Source organism: Balaenoptera ricei, chromosome 5, assembly GCF_028023285.1.
Source record: "Balaenoptera ricei isolate mBalRic1 chromosome 5, mBalRic1.hap2, whole genome shotgun sequence".
Taxonomy (NCBI): Eukaryota; Metazoa; Chordata; class Mammalia; order Artiodactyla; family Balaenopteridae; genus Balaenoptera; species Balaenoptera ricei.
Genome location: NC_082643.1, coordinates 26831928 through 26852001, shown reverse-complemented (window position 1 = coordinate 26852001; position 20074 = coordinate 26831928). Strand labels below are relative to the sequence as shown.

The 20074-nt window shown below is 38.7% G+C and overlaps 1 protein-coding gene across 7 annotated transcripts in view; it reads left to right on the top strand.

Annotated features, from left to right (window-relative positions):
• Nucleotides 1-20074, top strand: part of INPP4B (inositol polyphosphate-4-phosphatase type II B) — a 758305-nt gene that overhangs the window by 412400 nt on the left and 325831 nt on the right. For all 7 annotated transcript variants that reach the window (XM_059922536.1, XM_059922531.1, XM_059922530.1 and 4 more), the window contains one exon: nucleotides 19686-19804. In XM_059922536.1, coding sequence (XP_059778519.1) covers nucleotides 19686-19804 — 119 coding nt within the window. The remainder of the gene's footprint in view (nucleotides 1-19685; nucleotides 19805-20074) is intronic.

Genomic DNA, 20074 nt, shown 5'->3' with positions numbered 1-20074 from the left:
CAGAGTCAATCAGCACGTGTTGTTTAATTTATATAGTGAAACATAGATTCTTAAGATAGAAAACTATTCAGTCATTAAAAAATCGTCTTTCAAAAGGATATTTCATCAAACAGGGGAATATAAGACTTGTCAAAGCAGGATAACAAACTGCTTGTACAACATAACCCTTATTTAACTGTGTTAACGGTGTTTGTGTACAAAATAACAAGATTGGAAAACTAGGCATGAGTGTCTTTAATCATGGTTCTCACAACTTGGTACAGTTTTTATTTCCTTTGTTATGCTTTCCAAAGGAAAGCATAAAGATATTTTGTTATATCTTTTAAAAGCTCTGCAACGTGCCCATATAAATGTCACGATCAAGTGTTTGTTTGTTTAAATAAATACCTAAAAAAGCTGAACAAGAAAGGGGGCATATTTGAAGGAGTCAAATTTTGCTCTTTGCTTTCAGTTAACTCATAGTATAAGTAGAGAGATCAAACTAAGACTCCTGAAGTGATTAAAAAGATCCTTAAACGCTAAACTGTCTTTCAGGGGCTCTAAGAATATGAGAGATGGTGTAAAGGATCAAACTAGTATGAGAAGGAGTGGTCAGGAAAGGCTTTCCAAGGAAGACTAACTAAAGCGAGTTTCTGAAGGAGGAAAGAAAGCAGCATTAGAAGAGGTAGAGGAAAGGAGGAATCACATTTTAGACCAGGAGAGCAGCAGAAGCAGACGCTTGGTGCTTGGAACAAGATAAATACTCCAAATTCAGAAAACACAGACACAAAAAGGCGTGCAATAAATACTTATATTTATTACACCAAGTTACGTATAACAAGCCAGCTATCTTGTCTTCCCAGAAGAGAAAATAAAAACTGTGCTCTTAAATAGGATTCTTGATTCATCTAGTTCCTGGTCCTTTGGAGTCATGATATATACTGAAAAATCAGTGATTCCAAGTGCTTCATAGGAAATTACTTCACATTCACTCTGTAAGCCATGTCAGTTCTGCCATACATAATGTGACTAAATAAACAAATTGAAGTACACCCTTGTAGAAGCTCTGTTTTCTCTATGGAAATAGAGACTTTAAAAAGTCTGTGGGCATGCAACCCACTATATACCTGTACCAGGTAGATGATGTGTACCAGGTTAGAATTCAGTGATTGAAATTCAGTTCTATCACAACATTACGTTATGGTGTAATGGCAAGATGTCCTTGGGTAGGTTACTTCAAATATCAGAGTGACTTTCAATAAGGACAAGAAGAATGCTGATTCTAAATGCTTTGTTCTTTGTTCTGTTGGAGCATATAGGTGATTTTGTGTACTGATTTTAGATTTTATATATACAGCCACAATATTTCTAATAACCCAGCTAGGAAAAAAAAAAGTCATGTAAATCATGTGATCAGTTTTCTGTGTTCAGAATTTGAAAATGTGTATAAAATACGCCCAAACTGACAAGCTGCACAAAACCTGTCTCATCTCTGTATAGACACTGCTTTTATAGCTTGCTAAGGCCTTCATTAACCTGCATGTCACATCCATTCATACTTTATGAACTGCTATAAATCAGCCATTGTTTTATATTTTTCTGGAAAAGAAAAAAAAAATCTGAGGAGGCTCAACTTGCCAATTTTCTCCTGTGTTCACACTTCTACTGTCCTGCTGATCTGTGTTCATAAGTGATCATAAAGCTCTGACTTTTTTAAAGCTCCAATGGGAGAATGGAAGATTTTATTATATCTTCTTTAGTATTTTTACCCTCTATATGGTATTATAGGCAAACTAAAGGGAATACTGAGCACAGAGGTATATTTTTGTATTTAATCTATTGATAAAAATACTATATGAAATACTTCTTCATATAAGCTGCAAGATGATTTTCAAGCAACAAGAGAAACAACTGCTAAGAATGTGCTTGCTCTATTTTTTTGCTCATTATACGTTGATTGCCATTTTCTTTATTCTTACAGTGTAAAGTACCGGGAAATCACAGTAATAGCTACCATTTTTTGAGCATCTACTATGTGCTTATCTCTTTACAAACAGGATGCCATGTTTTCCTTACCACAATTCTACAGGATAATATTAAAATAGCTAACATTTACTAAGTGCTTGTTTGTTCACCAGACGTTGTTCTAAATAATTTACATAAACTAATTACTTTAATTCTCAGAATTTCATTATGAGATAAATTCTCTATTATCATCTTTGTCTTATAGGAAAGGGTACTTAGACATAAACAAGTAAAGTTATGAACCTAAGATTTGAACCCAGGAATCTGAATACAGAACAAACTCGCCCATATTATCTTCAATGGAAAGAGGAAAAATCTAAGATTCCCAATGATCAACTTTCCAAAGATCTTATGGAAGTTGAGCAACAGAGTCAGAATCCAAGCTGAGTTTTGTCTGATCTGAACTCCTGCTTTTAACCATCAGGCTGTCCTCCCTCCTTCTTGATTCCTGTTTTTCAAGAATTTCCAGGACATGGTAGAGACAAACTATCAGGCCAGGTAGATTGTGATAAGGGCAAAATAAAGACATAAGCCAAGAACTATGGAAGTACTGAGCAAGCAGTGATTAAATATAACTGTGGCATCAGAAAAAACATCTCAGAGGAAGTGGCATTTGGACCAGGTTTGCTAGGATGAGCAGGATTTCAGCTGGTTTAGAAGGAACACAAGAGACAATTCAGGCAAAGGGAGTAGCAAACTACATGAAAGAAAATCCTACAGCTCATTTCCTAAGGTGATGAGTTTAATGCTCATTTACATTTTCCTCTTTATTACTTATAATCCCACTCTAAAAATAAATTAAGGCTCTAGAAATCTTCTTGCAGTATTTTACAATTGTTGCACATACATGAGAAACTTGTTTTAAAATTCTAAATAAACACAAGTCTTTCAACATTATTCTAGTGCTTGCAAATTGTAGTTGGGGATCAGGAAGAATTGAGGCTTACTGGCTTTGGCGCTAAGCTATCAACAGATGAAGCTCAGGGAAGTCTCAGGCCATGCTAAGCTAGACACGGCAGACTCTGTGGCCATGCTGTGTCCCTGACAATTGCCTACCTATGCAGAGCTTGCAGACACAAGAATCTGCCAGACGCATCTTTCTCGGAGCTATCTCAATTTTGACAACATCGGGTAACTAGCACTACTTTTGAAGAGATGTTTTTCAGAACAACAGTTTATCACCACAACCAAAATAATAGACAGTAGTTTTGCATTTCAGGCTCAAATTTCAGTCTACAATCTGAGTGAGGAGGCAATATAGCTAAGAGATGGGAGTGTGAAGACTACTCTAGAATTTTAACAATGTCTTTGTTACTACCTCCACAGGCAGCCTTGGAAAAATGACACAATGTCTCTGACTCCCTCTTTTCTTCTCTGTAGAACAGGAAGGGGATCAGTATCTACCTTATATGGTTCTTGTTAGGATTAAACGAATTAATATCCAGAAAGCCTTTAAACTGGTATCTGACATATACCTAACGATTGGTTAGCCTTTGCTATTTTGGATTTAACCTTGGGTAAATCACTTTGTCATACTCAGTGAGTACTTTTTTGGAAAGGGGTCTTGGCACTGAATTTTTGTGCATGATAATTGCTATCACTTATTGAACTCCTAAGTGCCAGGTATTGAGTCCTACTGGCTTTGGGGCTAAACTAGATGAAACTCAGAGAAGGCTCAGACCATGCTGAGTGGGACACAGCAAAATCTGTAGCTGTGCTGTGCCCCTGACAATTGCCTACCTATGCAGAGTTTGCAGACACAAGAATCTTCCCAATGTGTCTTTTCACATTTTATCTCTGATCTTAGAACAGACCAGCTAGGTGCTTCTCACTATTCCTGTTTCACAGGTGCAGTCACTTGCCCAAGGGCATAAAGCTGGGAGTGGAGAAATATAGATTTTTAACTCCAAAGGCCATGTTCCTTGTGGCTGATTATTAAAAGTACGGGATTGGAGGGGGGTAGACAATAAAAGGTTATCTAAGACCTGCATCACGTTTTTGTACTGCTGAGATAGAGATTTAATTGAAGGAAGAGAAAGTGAACTAATTAGAGCTTCTTAACAGGTCTGTCGTGTGGGTAGTGTTTTCTGGCGACTCAAGATTTAATGTGTGCTCCCTCTGGAACGTAACTGTTCTTATTGCTACTGGTCTAAATTCTAGCTTGGCATTCTTCAGGAGGTTGAGATACATGACATCAGTTAATCAGTGAAAAGTATATAAGAGAACAAACGTCTCTTTTTGCCTCACTTCCTATTTGCTAGGAGTGTACCATTTAACTGAATTTTGTTGCAATAAATTATATCTATTCTTCTGTTCCCATTTCTTTCTGAATAATATACCACAGGAACATTTAGTTAAGGGAGACCTAAATTGATTATTCCACATGGGTTTAGCTAATTACTTGTTAAATTAGAGGGTTTTTTTCTTGTTTATCTGTCTTTCATCCACGATCAACATGCCCCATCCAGTTTATTTCTCTTTGTGTGTGATTGACCTAATTACTTTCTTTCCTCCATTGTCTAATCACTGAGAGTGCTGGTCACTGGAACAGGTCTACCTTTTCAGCATCTGTTGCTGCTTGTGGGTAATTGAGGAATCAGGACTGCCTAGCAGGTTTGTTCATTAGGAAGCCACCGAGGTTATGAGGGAGCGAGGTCCCCTGATGCTGTTGTCCGTGCGGCTGAGATTTGTCAGTGGGGCTTCTTGTCAAGCAGATGGCATGCAAATGTATCTAAGGCTACCTGGGAGCCAAACCAGGGGGAAGAAACCTAGTAGAGTGGAACGTGGGATTAAAGAAAAGTCCCTTCCCACGTCCACTGTACAGAGCAGTCTTTTCCCAAATGCTTCTTACTTGAGCTTTGACCTTTCACAGTTGCCAATGGTGGTGCTCTCCCCATTTTACAACAGCAGGAACTGACTGTCAGATGGGTTGAGTGACTTGCCCGCGCTCATGTTTCTGGTATAGCAAAGCCCAAAACTTTTCAAGTTCTCTGCCCCTTACTCCTCCATTCCCTCTACTTGACCATGACAAGGACATGGCTCTTGGCTGTCATCTACAGGGGTAAGGTGGCAGAAGTCAGTCTGAACACAAGAGGTATTCCCAGGTCAAAACTTGCTCAAATTCAGAATATCAGTTTTATCCTAATACTCATGAAACTTAAACACCCTCTTGCTCTAAGCAGTTTCAAAGTCTATGGCTTTAAAGAATATTTACGGGTCTTTGTCTCCAAAATTTGTAACTCTTGCCTTCACTTTTCTTGTTTTTTTTTTCTTGAAGTGTAATTGATTTACAATTTTGTGTTAGGTTCAGGTGTACAGCAAAGTGGTTCAGTTTATATATATATATATGTATATATGGAAAAGAATCTGGAAAATATATATATATTCTTTTTTCAGATTCTTTTGCATTATAGGTTATTACAAGATACTGAGTATAGTTCTCTGTGCTATACATTAGATCCTTGTTGGTTATCTATTTTATATAGAGTGGTACATATCTGTTAATCCCAAACTCCTAATTTATCCTTCCCCACCCCTTACTGCTTTGGTAACCATATGTTTGTTTTCTATGTCTGTGAGTCTGTTTTTGTTTTGTAAATAAGTTTGTTTGTATCATTTTTTTAGATTCCCCATATAAGCAATATCATATGATACTTGTCTTTTTCTGTCTGACTTACCACTAAGTATGATAATCTCCCTCCTCCCTTTTTCAACTGGCTAGTAAATATCTCCACTTGCTTCTCTAGGAGGTCTTTTTTTTTTTTTTTTTTAAGGATAGCAAACATTTATTGTATATTTATAATGTTCCAGGCTCTTAAATAAGTACCTTACTAATTTTATCTCATCTAATCCTCACAGTAACTCTGATTAGGCACCATTATTATCTATATTTTGGAAACTGAATTATGGAGAGGCTGAAGAGTTGAGATTTGAATCTCACAGGCTCACTCTAGAGCCCATTCTCTTCGACACTGTGGATTGTGCGACATCCGAGAATGAAAGAAGAAAAATGCACTTTTGGCTATTTCAGACCCCAAAGGTTATTTTGTTGGTAAAGGGGAAGAAATATCCTGGACTTAAAAGTAAATCAAGGAAGATGCATGAGAAGGGGACACACCTTTAAGACCAAGGCTTTTAAGTGGAATTCTCCCTCATTTTTATATTTCTCATTGTATCTTTAATCCTGTGTCTGAGAGGTAAACCATCAGATCTTAGGATCAGGTCCTTGGAGCACTCCCTTCAGCTGGAATGTTGATCCTTGCTCTCCTCTGAACTCCACAGTGTCATTTGCTCAAGACACTTGACTTCCTAGGAGGGGTTTTAAACTCAAGCTAGTTAAAACCTGATTTCTTGATTCCCATTTCCTGTCCCTCCCAAACATTTTATTTCCCCAATGATATCCATCTCCTTAAAATACATCACCATCCATTCTGTTATGCAAATCCTCAACCTCTTAACTCTTTCTTGATACTTCTTTTTCCCTAACCTCATGTCAAATCCATCTTCAAGTCCTATACTTTCTATGTGCAAAGTGTATTCTGAACTTGATCACCTCTATCCGTTGCCACCGATATCGTTCAATTCTCAGCCGCTGTCAGCTCTCACCTGAGCCGATTAAGGGAGTCCTCCTAGGTCTGCTTGCATCTACTCTTACCCCTTCACACTCCCTTCCTGATGGGAGAGCCAGAATAAATCATATAAAAATGTTAAAAATATATATATATATATATAATTGGGATTTCTTTACTTCCCTAGTTAAAATCCTTCCATGGCTTCCATTTCACTTAGAATAAAATCGACAGAGGTAGACAAATATCATATGATATCACACATGTGTGGAATATAATTTTTAAAAAATGATATAAATGAACTGATTTACAAAACAGAAACAGATTCACAGATTTCGAAAACACACTTATGGTTACCAAAGGGGGATGTAGGGGGAGGGATAAATTAGGAGCTTGGGATTAACATGCACACACTACTATATATAAAATAAACAAGAACCTACTGTCTAGCACAGGGCACTCTACTCAACAGTCTATAATAACCTATATGGGAAAAGAATCTGAAAAAGAATGTATATATATGTATGTATAACTGAATCACTGTGCTGTACACCTGAAACTAACACAACATTGTCAATCAACTAGACTCCAATAAAATTTGAAAAAAAGAATAAAATTGAAATATCTTACCACACTCTACAGGGATCTTGGGCAGCAGGCCCTTCTCACCTTACCTGTGCTGGTCTTCCAGCTCACTCTGCAGCCTTAGTCTCAACCTCATTCGTCTTCTTTTTGCTTCTCAAACAAGCCAAATATTTGGGTCTTGGCATTTGTTCTTCCCCGCTCCCCGCCCCTCAGCTGGCCCCTTGGTAAGTTTTAGATCACAACTCAGATGTCACCTCATCAGAGAAGCTTTTCCTGATTCTTGCTCCTCCCAACACTCTCAATTTAATCACCCTGTTTAAAACGCTCACTAAATTATTATTTTTTTTTAACTTTATGTCTTGCTAGACTGCAAGCTCCATAAAATAGAGAACTTGCTTTCCTATTCACTGCTATGAAACTGTCACCTAGAATCATGCTGGGCACATTTAGACATTCAGTAAATATCCACGAACTGAACGCAGGCATGAATGCCATTGCTTTTTGACTCACATTTCTTCATAAAATAAATTTATAGGTTTAGAAATGCCCTTGAAATGTTTTATAATTGTCACTAACACAATTGTTTGTAAAAAGCAATTCATTTTAGTATTCTCAGTGAAGACAATTATTTAACTGTTGATGCTTTGTTGTTAGCAAATTATATCAGGAAGGGCAGAGCCTGACTGCCCTTGGGGTTCATCTAGAGAGAACTGACAGGAAGAATCAATCATGGGCCAAGCTGAACAAGTGGGTTCTGTAACTAGACTAGATCGCTGACAATTGCTTATCTGTGTAGAACTTTATGCCCCAAATTCTTCACAAAGTAACTTCAAGACTCCTGTACTATGATAGCGTCAGGAAGCAAGCTATCTTCCTATAGAGGTGCTGTTAAGAACATATATACACAAATAGCAAGAAGCATAACAGAACTAAAATCGGAGAAATGGACTGAGGTCCAGAGATCTGAGCCTGGATTTCAGCCTACCACGTGTAACCCTGAGAGAAGGCAGTACAAGGGCAGTGTTTGAGAGCATGGGCTGGGCTGCCATTATGAGAGCATTTGAATCCTTATCCTGCTACTGGCTACCTGTGTGATTCGGAACAATTACATGTTGACTGGGTTGTTTTGCAGCTTAAATAAGGTAGTGTACTTAAAGCACTAAGAATGGTGCTAGGTGTATAAATGATTGCTTAATGATATTTTAAAATGACTGTTCTGGGTTAATCCCTTACCCTCTCTGAAAATCTGATTCCTTGTCTGTAAGTTGTAGATAATAATTCTTATTTCACAGAGTGTTTGAGCTAATATACATGAAAGGGAGAAGTACATTATTAATACATCATTAGGAAATTCACACATCTTTTTTCCCTACATATATTCACAAGCACGCAGTGAGAATAACTGTAATTTTCATCCTCATTTCCTGAGGAGGATACCGAGATTCCATAACAAATCCGAAGTTACCTGGTCAGGACTGGAATCTACGACCCTGAGCCTTTGACTGTTTACTACACAGAGCAAGAAAGAACTGCCAAGGAGACCTTCAAACATAAGGTGTCTCATATTCTTATCTTACCTAGTCTCCCACATGTCTTGGAATTGCTGCGAAGGTGGTTCTTCTCTAGTTTAGTTTGGGTAGTGTAAACAACTGCTGCTTTGTTCTGAAACTTCCTGTGTAGCTAGGGCTCTGAAGCATTCTACATTCAGCTCACAGGTGCTGTGCTGAGTTTGAGGCTCTCCTTGGAGATCCCCGATATTCTGAGAAGTGTGCTGTTTGTTTCCTTCAAACTTGGTTTCTCTTAGAATCACGCTCTCCCACTCTCAAGCTGCGCTATTTCCACATGGTGTTGAACTTGTGGATTTTGCTCTGAATAATTAGACCCTTTCTGCCCTCAAGCTAGTCCACATTTGATTTCTCACCCACAGACTCACTGTCTTTCTCCTCTTGTGTCATGTGTCCTGGTTCACTAGTCATTTCTAGCTTTAGCTTATCTATACCAACCTTGTTTTATTTCCTGTGAGTCAACTGTCTTATGATGGGAGAATTGACACCCTTAAAGCTCCATATTCAACATGGATATTGAGATTTTCTTTGGTCTACAAAAAAATCACACGTATGATTGACTCAAGGGACTCAGGAAAAATAGGGAGTGATAACTTGCCCCTCCACAAAGGATGCTCTAGATAGAGACAATGAAATGAGAGGCTAGTCATCCCTCCAGAGCCACGTATTCCTCTCATGCTTCCCTTCCCCCGCTTGTTTCCTAATCTATCCATGTATGGCTTTGATTTAATACTTTAAATCTACTTGTAAAATATTTGACACTAGAGAGGTGGGAATTTCATAAAAGACTATTAATTCCACATATAGCTACCAAGTCCAATACATTTATGGGAAAAAAATTACTGAAATTTAAAAAATTACCTTAATTTAAATACCACCTTCTAAAACTTAGCCCTTGGGTGCAATATATACAGTACAATTTTTCTGAAATATTTTGGTTCAGGAAAGCATGTCTAAAAATTGCCTCATGCAGGATTTGGTGAAACCCAGACCATGAGTCAGTGTTTTGTGTGTAAAATCATCCAGGTTAAACAACTGCCTTCCAGAGCACTTCCTACTTCCTGCCCAAGCAAATGGACCTCAGATTCCCTCAGGGGACTGTCAACCCCTGAAGGTAACGTTCTAAGGTCGCAATTTCCTTTTTTCTGCCTCAGGCTCCCAAATACCTTCTGGACATCATTTTGTGTCCTCAGATAGAGTTCGTCAATTTTGAGCACAGTTCTCTTAGCCATCCACACTTGGCGACTCAGGCTCTGACTTTCCTGCCACCACTCCTGTAACTAACTGTCTCCACCAGCCACGCTAGCTTTATCTTGTGGTTCAGAGGTAAATCAAGGAAGCATCCCCTTCCCACTAACCACGTGCCCGGCTGGATCCACCGTTGGGCTCTATGCTTGTCCTGAACGGGAACCCTATTGGCTCCTATGTCAAACTGGCAGTTCTGGAAAAATATTGTCATCTTGGTCCCTGGTCGGGTATAAGATTTAAGGTTGTTGCCTGTGTTTCTTCCTCTTCTGCAAGCCTAGTTCTAACACTACAGATTTCCATTCACTGACTCACAACATTTCTTATAGTATTCAGAGGGACCAGCTTCCATTCTTTTTTTTTTTTTTTTTTTACTTTTAATTTATTTTATTTGTATTTCAGAGCTTAAATACACAGATAACTACTTAGCATAGTTTTGGATACATTTAGTGTTAGTTATCAATAATATACCTGAGAGGAAATGCCTGTGACTGAAGGATATTGAAAACAAGAGAGGGTAGGTGGGAAGGCAACACAGGAGACAGATCTTGGAAGACCCTTTATTCAAGTGGTAATTGAAATTGTGTGAGAAGTTAGGTTACTGCTTTAATAAGAAATAGAGAAGAATGAAGGGTTGAGAACAGCTTCCATTCTGGGAATAACATTTTCATCCTTTCTTAAGCAGCACATATGCTCCTGCTGAAAAGAGCAGCAGAAAGCTGCAAGCACGCGTTTCCGAAGTGGAACGTGGATTTGGAGCATGCGCACAGAGAGCCAAGTCTGAACAAACTATTAGGCGATGATGCCAGGCCAGTTTGGGGTTTACATCATATAGCGTGGGAGGTCAACACCGGAAGAGACACGAGCACAGACTTGTTTTTAATTCAATTGCTTGAGAATGGAGTGTCAGCCATTTAGGTAATATTCATGAAAACAGGACAAAATAGAATTTACTGAGGATTGAAATGAGAGAAGCTGGGGGAGCAGGGGACGGGCTGGAGAATGGGAGTCTTCTGATACAGACAACAGTAATTTGAACCAAATTTGCTCTTTTCATATGCAAATACGCTGTCTTCTGTACAGCTGGCATCTTCGCTGCTTCAGAGCACGATCAAAGAGCATTTCCCGAGAGCACCATTGTTCCAGGCAGAGGCTACTCTTTTCTCTCTCTACAGATTGTTCAACGATACGTAAATTGAGAACCAGTACTGAGTGGTTAGTTTATTTTAGTATAAGGTTCCCAACTGTAGAAGTGAATTTCATCTTCTCGGCTATTTGTTGTTAAAGCCAACATTTTTTTTTTTTTTTTTAAACACACACAGATACACATAAAATATGGTGGCATATTTTTCTGTTGTTTTGTTATGGGGGAAAAAAGTAACACATTTTATTTCCGGACCTATTTCTCAACAATCTGAATCTGACTTTTTACATCAAGGAAATTAGTTTAATTTATAAGTGAGTCAGTTGTAACAAAATGTAGCAGTGGTGCTCAAATCTCAGTGTAGCAAGAATTCTGAAGCAATATTTCTATAACACGATCTCTTCAATTCCCTCATGCAAATTATTACGTATATTCCTCAATAACTCTGTCATCTGCTTTCTCCCTATGGCATTAGTCTCATCCTTTCCTCAAGTTTTATTTGGATTCTATTTTCAGAGTGTTGAGAGTCTTAAAATTCTCCTTACAAAGCTAAATCACCAATGAACATGCAGCGGACAAGACGGAACAGAATGATGTTATTGACAAAACAATTAACTGGGCTACTGAGCTATTGGTAATAAATAAATAAATAGTCTTCATGATCTACAAATCTGACTGACTGATTAGTCAAAAATATGGATATGGAACTAATGGAATGATGAGGGGGCACTAGGCACATTATTGTTCTGAATTTGAGCTAACACAAGCAAAGTTTAAGCCTAATGCCACCTGATGCGTAATAAGTATGCAGTAAATTGTGCTTCCTACCCCTCACCCCCATCTTCTCTGCATGCTTCCTTTATTATATTAATTGAGAACAACCTTAAAATTTGTATAATTAGCATTTTTTTTCTTTTTCTTTTTTTTTTGGTTGCACCGCATAGCTTGCGGGATCTTAATTCCCCGACCAGGGTTCGAACCCATGCCCTGTGCACTGGAGCTGCAGAATCCTAACCACTGGATTGCCAGGGAATTCCCTATATTAGCATTTTGTTGTTGTAGTAAAGGGGCAAAAACCCTAGGATTCTTTCAGTATATCTAAGGAATTCTTTCATTAGGATGGCTTTATTTATTCATTTATTTATTTATTTAGTCTCGTGTGTGTGTGTGTGTGTGTGTGTGTGTGTGTGTGTGTGTGTTGATTCCCTGGATTGATTTCTTATCTTTCAACCTTAAACACTGAGTTGCTTTTTGCCCTCTAACTTTCTAGAAACCTAAAATTAATACTGTTTGTTCAAGTTATGTGGGTATACTTTATCCTCCTTGAAAAGTAAGATTCCAATTTTGTATTTAGAACATTAATATTTTGAACTCAATGTCTTAAAAGACAAAAGAAAAGAAAACAAAACAAACAAAAAATGAAAGGAAAAAAGAAAAGAAAGAAAAATAAGTCCAAATTTTCTAATCACGTTTTTCACACCAGCTCTTCTATCTACAGTTCTTTAATTTTCCCAACAAATATTGCTTATGTTGGCAGCTATGCATGGTTCACATACTCTTTAGGGAAGTATGTGTGAATTAAAATTTCCCACACAACAGTTAAGGGGAAAATAGCACATTTTTGTTTTACTTCTATGAAGACTGAAAAAATGGTTACTTAACTGGAAGCAGAAGCTGTAGTTTGTTAAGAGAGATGTATTCCTGACCCAGGAGTCCCAAGTCTTATAAATATACAAGTGATGGTTTTGATAACCTCATCCTTCCGAGTGATGAGAGAAACATGTCAGTGAGGACGTTTGAAATAGTAGGGAACACATAGCAAAGACATTTGAGAAAGCAGAAGAGAACGCAAATGAGAAAAGTAATACCAAATGAGAAAATTACAGAAAATTGGCTCTATCAGTTGAAAGTAAGCTAAAATGAACAGGGAGGGCAAGATGTGATGCTAAGCTCAATGAATCAGAGACTCAAAGATTCTACAGAGAATACAGAATGAACATGGAAGAATATTATTAATGGGCATCAATCAGCTCAACACGATATAGAGCCACATTTTTCTAAGAAGTAGCCTTAAGAACATATTCAGAAGTGAATAGCGTGTTCCTGATTACTTATGAAATGCTCCTTGTGTGGACATTAGTATGAGTCCAGGACACTGTACATTCTGCCATTTTACTGCAGAAAATGGAATTATGATGGAACACGGTGCCCTGGGAACGAAGCAGTGTTGTCTTCTGAATCCACTCAGTAGATCTGAATTGTAGAGGTTCACATCCTAGGCTTCAGAAAATTGCTGTCTTAAAATTCCTGAGAGGAAGGAAGAATAAAGAACAGAAAGGCAGAAGAAACTCAACGTAGGAAAGCGTATTGTACTGGCAATTAGCGGGGCTATTAGGCTTTTTAAATGTGACATATATTTACATTGTCTTTACATTTGTATTTATATATCTCTTAATGTATGATGTCAATTCATTGAATCTAGATGTAATCACTGATCTAGAATGGTAGCTGTGAAACCATGCAAAGGAATCCAGTAATTTATTGGACTGGGGATATAACCCAAATTGGCATATCAGTTGATAAGTGGCGTCTACTTTTCTGGAGTACAAGGAGCAAGGATATATATGTCACATTTTTGAGAAACCTAACCAAACATCAAGAATTTGAAAAGTAAATAAAAAACTGCATTCTAGGCAGCAAGAGGCTTACCCACAGCCTTAGGGAAATGGTTGATTCTCTTAGGGATGGTAAAATAAGAATAGTGCTATTGGGGGAGCCTGGAGCTAGATGGTTATTTCCCTAAATCCCTGTAAGGCCACTTTCCTGTTCAAGATGCCCCCTATTCTCTGTACCCTGGCCCTTTTTGCCCTTGAGGGGCATGGATTTACCTCTTCTGTTTTCCCTATGAAGAGTCTGGGGTGGGGGAAGAAAGGGGAAAGAAATGAACTTTCATCAGGGGAGGTTTGTTTCCATCAGGCTATATTGGGTTTGAGTTGTAACATATTTTTTTTTTAATTGCAAGAAAAAGAAGCTTTATAAGCATTCACAGCCTTCTTTTTTTTGAGGAAGGAACGTACAGAACAGAGGAGCAAGTCTTCCCATTACCCCTTGGGATATCTCAGTTGTTCAGAGAATGACTCTTTGTGGACCAACTTTCTCTAAGTATTTTTTTTTTTTGGCCACGCGGCACGCGGGATCTTAGTTCCCCGACCAGGGATGGAACCCTTGCCCCCTGCAGTGGAAGCGCAGAGTCTCAACCACTGGACCACCAGGGAAGTCCCTCTCTAAGTAAAGGAACACTAACCTCCCAGATAAATCCCTGCATAGAGGGTGAGTTTACCATTTACATGTAGTACATCTGAGGACAGACAGAAAATAAATAAAGCTTTCTGCTATTTTTGGCTTCTCATTTGGAAGTGCCTAGTCAGAGGTGAAATTAACAAGTATAAACGTGCACATCTGGTTTCACAGAAAGCAATATATTAATGATAACTATGATTTCTGAAATTAACAAATAATCCAGTAAGGGGTTTAAAATTTTTTTGTATTGAAAACAAGAAGGTACCAAGAAATCACAGGTATATATTTAATAAAATACTTTTATTAAAAAAGAATAAGGTTACATAAAATCAGGACCAACCTGGGATATCTTGAGCATTTAATTACTATAAGAATATTGAATAGATAAAATCCATTTTTGTGCCAATGTATAATTATATTCATATCAATCTTAATATATAATAAAAGGACCTATTATGTGCCTAGCACTCAACATATATTACTTCATATAACCTTTATAGCAAATCTATGAAATCTGTCCTTTGACTTCCACTTTACAGATAAGACAATAGAGACTGAAAGAGATAAGAGTAATGTATCCAAAGTCACATAATTCCTTAGGCTAGATCCTAGTTTCAAATACAATTTTATCCCGAGTTGAAAAACAAACAAGCAAACATTTCTTTTTTCTCTATTTGCTCTCCTGTGTGGTTTCTCCTTTAAGCCTAACTTTCCTCTGGCTAATTTAAGAACAGAATTGTAGAGATATGGGAATTCATGTGAAAGTCTACCCCCACCCGCCCCCGCTTGTGGCCATTGCTTTTTCTAGAGGACTGAGGATAAACTTTGTTCGATGCTACTAACGCTGAATGGCAAGAAGAGAGATGAGATGGAGTGGGGCAAGAAAAATGACCTGACTTCACAGAAGAAAGAGTTCTTAAGGGGAAAGAGACAGTTGCTTGGAGTCAGCCTTGAACTCACACTACCCCAGTGGCTCAGGCCACTGCCCTTGTGAAAGCCTGTGACAGGCACCTCTGCTCATTTGCACACTCCGTAGCCAGGGCAGGTCTTAGAACGACTAGGATTTGGCCAGTGCTGCTGAATGCAAAGGCACCTGAACCGACAGTCGTGTTCAAATTGATTTTTGCTGGGGCTGAGCTCTCTGGTAGAAGAGTCTGGAGACATTTTTAGGCTTCCAGCCAATGTTGGCTAGAAGGATGGAACGGCTGTATGGACTCAAAAGACTTGACGTGCTTTAGAAGTGATGGCTGAATGAAACAAAAGCAGATCTTTTATAAAAATGGTATTTTGGGGTGGGCAGAATATTAATTCAACAAGAACCCAGAAACCCCCGCCCCTTAGCTTCTGGATTCTCAGATATTAGAGGAATTATAGGAGCAACAGATGGTCTGCACTTCTCCCTAAGAATCCAAGTAGTAGCTTTAAGCATCTAGATCGGAGGTTGGCATCTTCTGGTCCTTAGGCCAAATTTTGTCACAGATATATCAATTTAACTTATACAATGACTGGGATTTCAAGCTTTGGACAAATCCTCAAATCCAGCCACGTGGGCTTTTATTTCTTCAGGCAATGAATTTGAATGGAGGGTCCCTCTTTTGGTACAGCATAGGTTTCCAGTTTGCTCAGTGCCTAGCCCTCTCCTGAGATATTGAAGCTCTGTTTGTTTTTATCATTACACTTCTATTGAGGATTCCCTTCCAGCAGAGAGCTGTCTGGATCCTGTACAAATCTGAGCTGGGAAAGCCTGTGAGCATCTCATTCACCAGCACTGACGATGGAAAGTGAATTCTCAACGTTGCCAGTTACTATAGCAAAAGTGACAGGAAAAACAGTCACTCGTAGCTCTTTTGTTTTTTTCTAAAGAAAAGTTTCAAATTGTAGTTTTTTAAAAAATTATTCATTACTTTTACATTGTGATTTTTCCCCTTTTTATTAAAAAATAAACAATTCAGTGGACACAAGGACATTTGAATCCCAACCTATCAACATCTTGTATATTTAAACTCTCTTGGGCTCTGAGAATGCTTTTAAATAGCTCAGTCCAAAACAAAGCTAATAAAAAGGCAGAAATAAAAGTAAAAAATCTACTGGTGAATGAATGATGACAGAGAGGTATTTACTTGTTACTACCCATTTGATTCAAGAATTCTCAAATAAAACAAAACAACCAAAGCAAAACCCTGAAGTATTCTTTAAGTCCTGTGAGTTGAAAGCCATTTATGCAGGTCACTCCCTCATAGAGTAGAATTTTGTGTGGGTAATGGGTAGTGCTAAGTATGGCTGGAAAATTGATATGACATTTTTTTTTGATTTCTGAAAACAGATTTTTCAGGCTTCTTTAGTGGTTACTAAAAAGTTCCTATGCAGGTTATACTTTATAGTGACCCAATGAGTAACATCTCTGTGAAGGAATTCAATCATTCATCATTTATCACCCCTCCAGTGGGACAGTTTCAGTATGTATAGATTCATAGTGTGTATGGGTTTCACTTTACTAAATGCAATAACTCATGTACTGGTTTGATATTTACAAAGAAATATTGGACCTAATGATAGTTTTTAAGGAGCTGTCTGAATATGGCTGAACCAATAAAAACCATTGTACGGAAGAATAAAACACTATTAGTAAATGTTGGTATTGATATTGGTAAATATTAGTATAATGATATTAGTAAGCTTTATTTTGCATAGAAAAGTCTATTCATAAAAAGGGACCTAATTTCTTCCTTGCCTCCATCCTGAGAAATAGACAGATGAGGAAACTGAGCATCTAAGAGTTTGTAGCTTAAAGGCACATAAGTAGAAAATGAGGAATCTGGGACTACAGCTCAGGAAGTCTGACTGATGTCAGGGTCCTTCCCTAACATCTTGCCACGTAAAAGTAGGGAACAGTAAAATCTCTGGGCTGTCAGGAAGGAAAAGATATGGACAGCCAAGATGTGACTTTAGTTGTTGTTTTCTAGGCCATATTTTAGATCTAAAATATAAAGACATACAAAGTGCCATGATGGTTGTTTTTACTTCATCAGTATTGGGGGAATCTGCAAATTGGGTTGGACTGAACATCTGAGTTTAATGGAGATTATCTCCATTTTTATTAGGAGTGAGTCTGAGAGGTTCGCTGATAAAATGGAGAACAGATGCTCACTTCTGAGAACTAACCACAGCCCACAATCAAGCCCGATAAGAAATCAGAAAAGAAGTAACTTACTTTGAGCAAACGTGTCATAAGTTCATAAGGTAGAGATGAAGCTACCAGCAGAAAGTGGACAAAATGCATGTGTTGGAAACAAGTTGACTCCAGCTTCAAAATCTAAGGAGAGATATCAGTAAATGCAGAGAGAGCTGTACACTCTGAGCAGAAAGCCAAGAGAATGAGTGATAAAATTAAACATTCATTAGGCAAGTGGAGGAAATGATCAAAATAACCACCAAAGAACAGTGAGGTCTAAATCTGCCTTTTTGTTTTTCTTCCGGTGATATGTTGACATTATTGAAACCTTGCATCAGTATTTTCTAAAACTAGATCTCTTGGGTTAGACAGTAAAGAATTATGGCAGTTGGTCTTCCAACGAGAGGTGCCATTGTCTGAGAGAGGAATTCAGTATGCCAAGAAAAGAAATGGAACTGCTGGGGTATGATGTAAGAAAACTACCAGAGAGTTCTAGTAATGTAAATGTGAGCACTTACTATTTCAAAGCCTCTAGTTCTTAGCATGTAAAAATGAAATAATAGTTCAAAGCACTATTTTGAGAAATAAAGAGATAATTGGCAAAAGGCCTCAAAAATAATGATGGCTAAATAAACTGTTGCTATTAATTTGTTCCAAGCATGCTTTCCTAAGCTTTCCTGTATGGTTAGAGGCATATGGTTTAAATAAGGAAAATTATAACAAAATACCGTACAGGAGTAAAAGGTTCTCAAAGTCTGTCAAGAAGAAATTAAGAAGTTGAAGAATTTGCCTAGCATTGCTTAGCTAGTAGAACTGGCCGAAAACCAGGCCAGTTTCATTCCAAAGCTCCTGCTTTTTCCTCTGTCCCATTCTGCTTCTATAAATGAGCTGATCTGTAAGCAAAGGAAAGGTGATAATTACATTTATAATTTGCTTTGCTTTCAAGTTTCAGGTTTAAGCCGTAGTACCTCTGTCCTAGTACCTCTGTCCTAGTAGGTGTACACTGTTGCAGAGCCAGAATGTAGCTTAAATACTTGGGTCCTTGCCTCTCTTTCTGCACTGGTCAGAGGCGTGAGATGCGGATGGTATAGAGCCCAGCATACTCTCACCATGAATCCGTGACCCGGGGCTACGGCTAGTCCCTGGTCCCAGCTCCAGCCTGACCCCAGCCACAAGCTCAGCCTAATTTGAACCTCTTCCCTGTAGTGAGGACACTTTGCATGATACTTCGGAATCCAAATGCAGGTAGTAAAATTACTATTTCAAAGCCAGGTGGGGAAACACCTGAGGAGATATTGGACTTGCTGAAAAGGAATTTTTTTTGGACTTTTCTTCCCCAAATTGTGGGAATGATATGTGGGAGGAGAAAATATTCAAGTAAATATGGTATGGTGGAGAGCGTCTGTAATATGAGCCTGGTGTCTCAAGGGAAAGGTCTTACTTCTGTGGCCCCTGGGCAAGAATTAACCCATCATTTTTTTTTCCACGTTTCTGCCTCCCAGACTTGGCTGGAATCCTGGACAGAGGACGCTTTTAACCCCTCCATCTCCTCCTCTGCTCCTTGCCCGGGGCTTGTGTGTTGTGATAGGGTAGCCTCACTTCCCCGGGTCTGTCCCTATGTAGGACTGTAGGAGGCCAGCTCTAGTGAATAGATAGGTAAGGACCAAGCGTGCGTTCCAACATTTGAACTAATCCAGCCAGTGTCAATAAGGAGAAGCGTAAAGTTCCCCGGATGTGGCCCAAGTCAGTTTACTTAGTCTAGGGGTGTGAAGTAAAGCCCGGGGTTTAATGACTAATAAAAGTCGCTCAAAGCCCCTGAGCTGTGTGTGCCGGGTCACACATGAGAGCTGGGATCCGAGGGCAGTGGAGACTCGCATGAGCTGCACATGTGGCCAGTGGAAATGAATTCTCAATTCCGCTCCGCAGCACGTGACTTCCTATTTCTGTAAGGTACTTCCAAGGGACTTCCTCTGTAAAATCAGCCAGCGTCCCAGAAGATTTCATTCAGCGCCGGCGCTGAGTTTCCTTCCAACCCGGGACAAAAGTTTTCCCTGAGATACGACGTTAGTTTCTCTTTTTTCTCTTTTCTTTGCCTTTGCCAGCATGCAAGGATCTTGTGGCTCCTGTACGTGATCGAAAGCTGAATACACTGGTGCAGATCTCAGTAATCCACCCGGCGGAGCAGGGTCTGACAAGATACTCCAGCACGGAAATTGTGGAGGTGAGCGTGCTGTGTGCCTGATTTACTCTCGCTATCTCTCAGTCTCCCTCTGGATTTGAGCAAACAGCTGAAATGCTTTAGATCATGGCCTGCAGCTCTGCTAGGTTGCAATCCTCCGTATCCTCCGTCATTTAGGAAAGCATACCTGAGGTTACTAAGCATGCATTTGTAACTTACCAGAATAAACAAATGGGGAAAGAACTTGCCTTTTTTTATAAAAGACCTATTTTTCTTTAGTAAGTAGAAGGAAAATCCCCACTCTGGATCTTT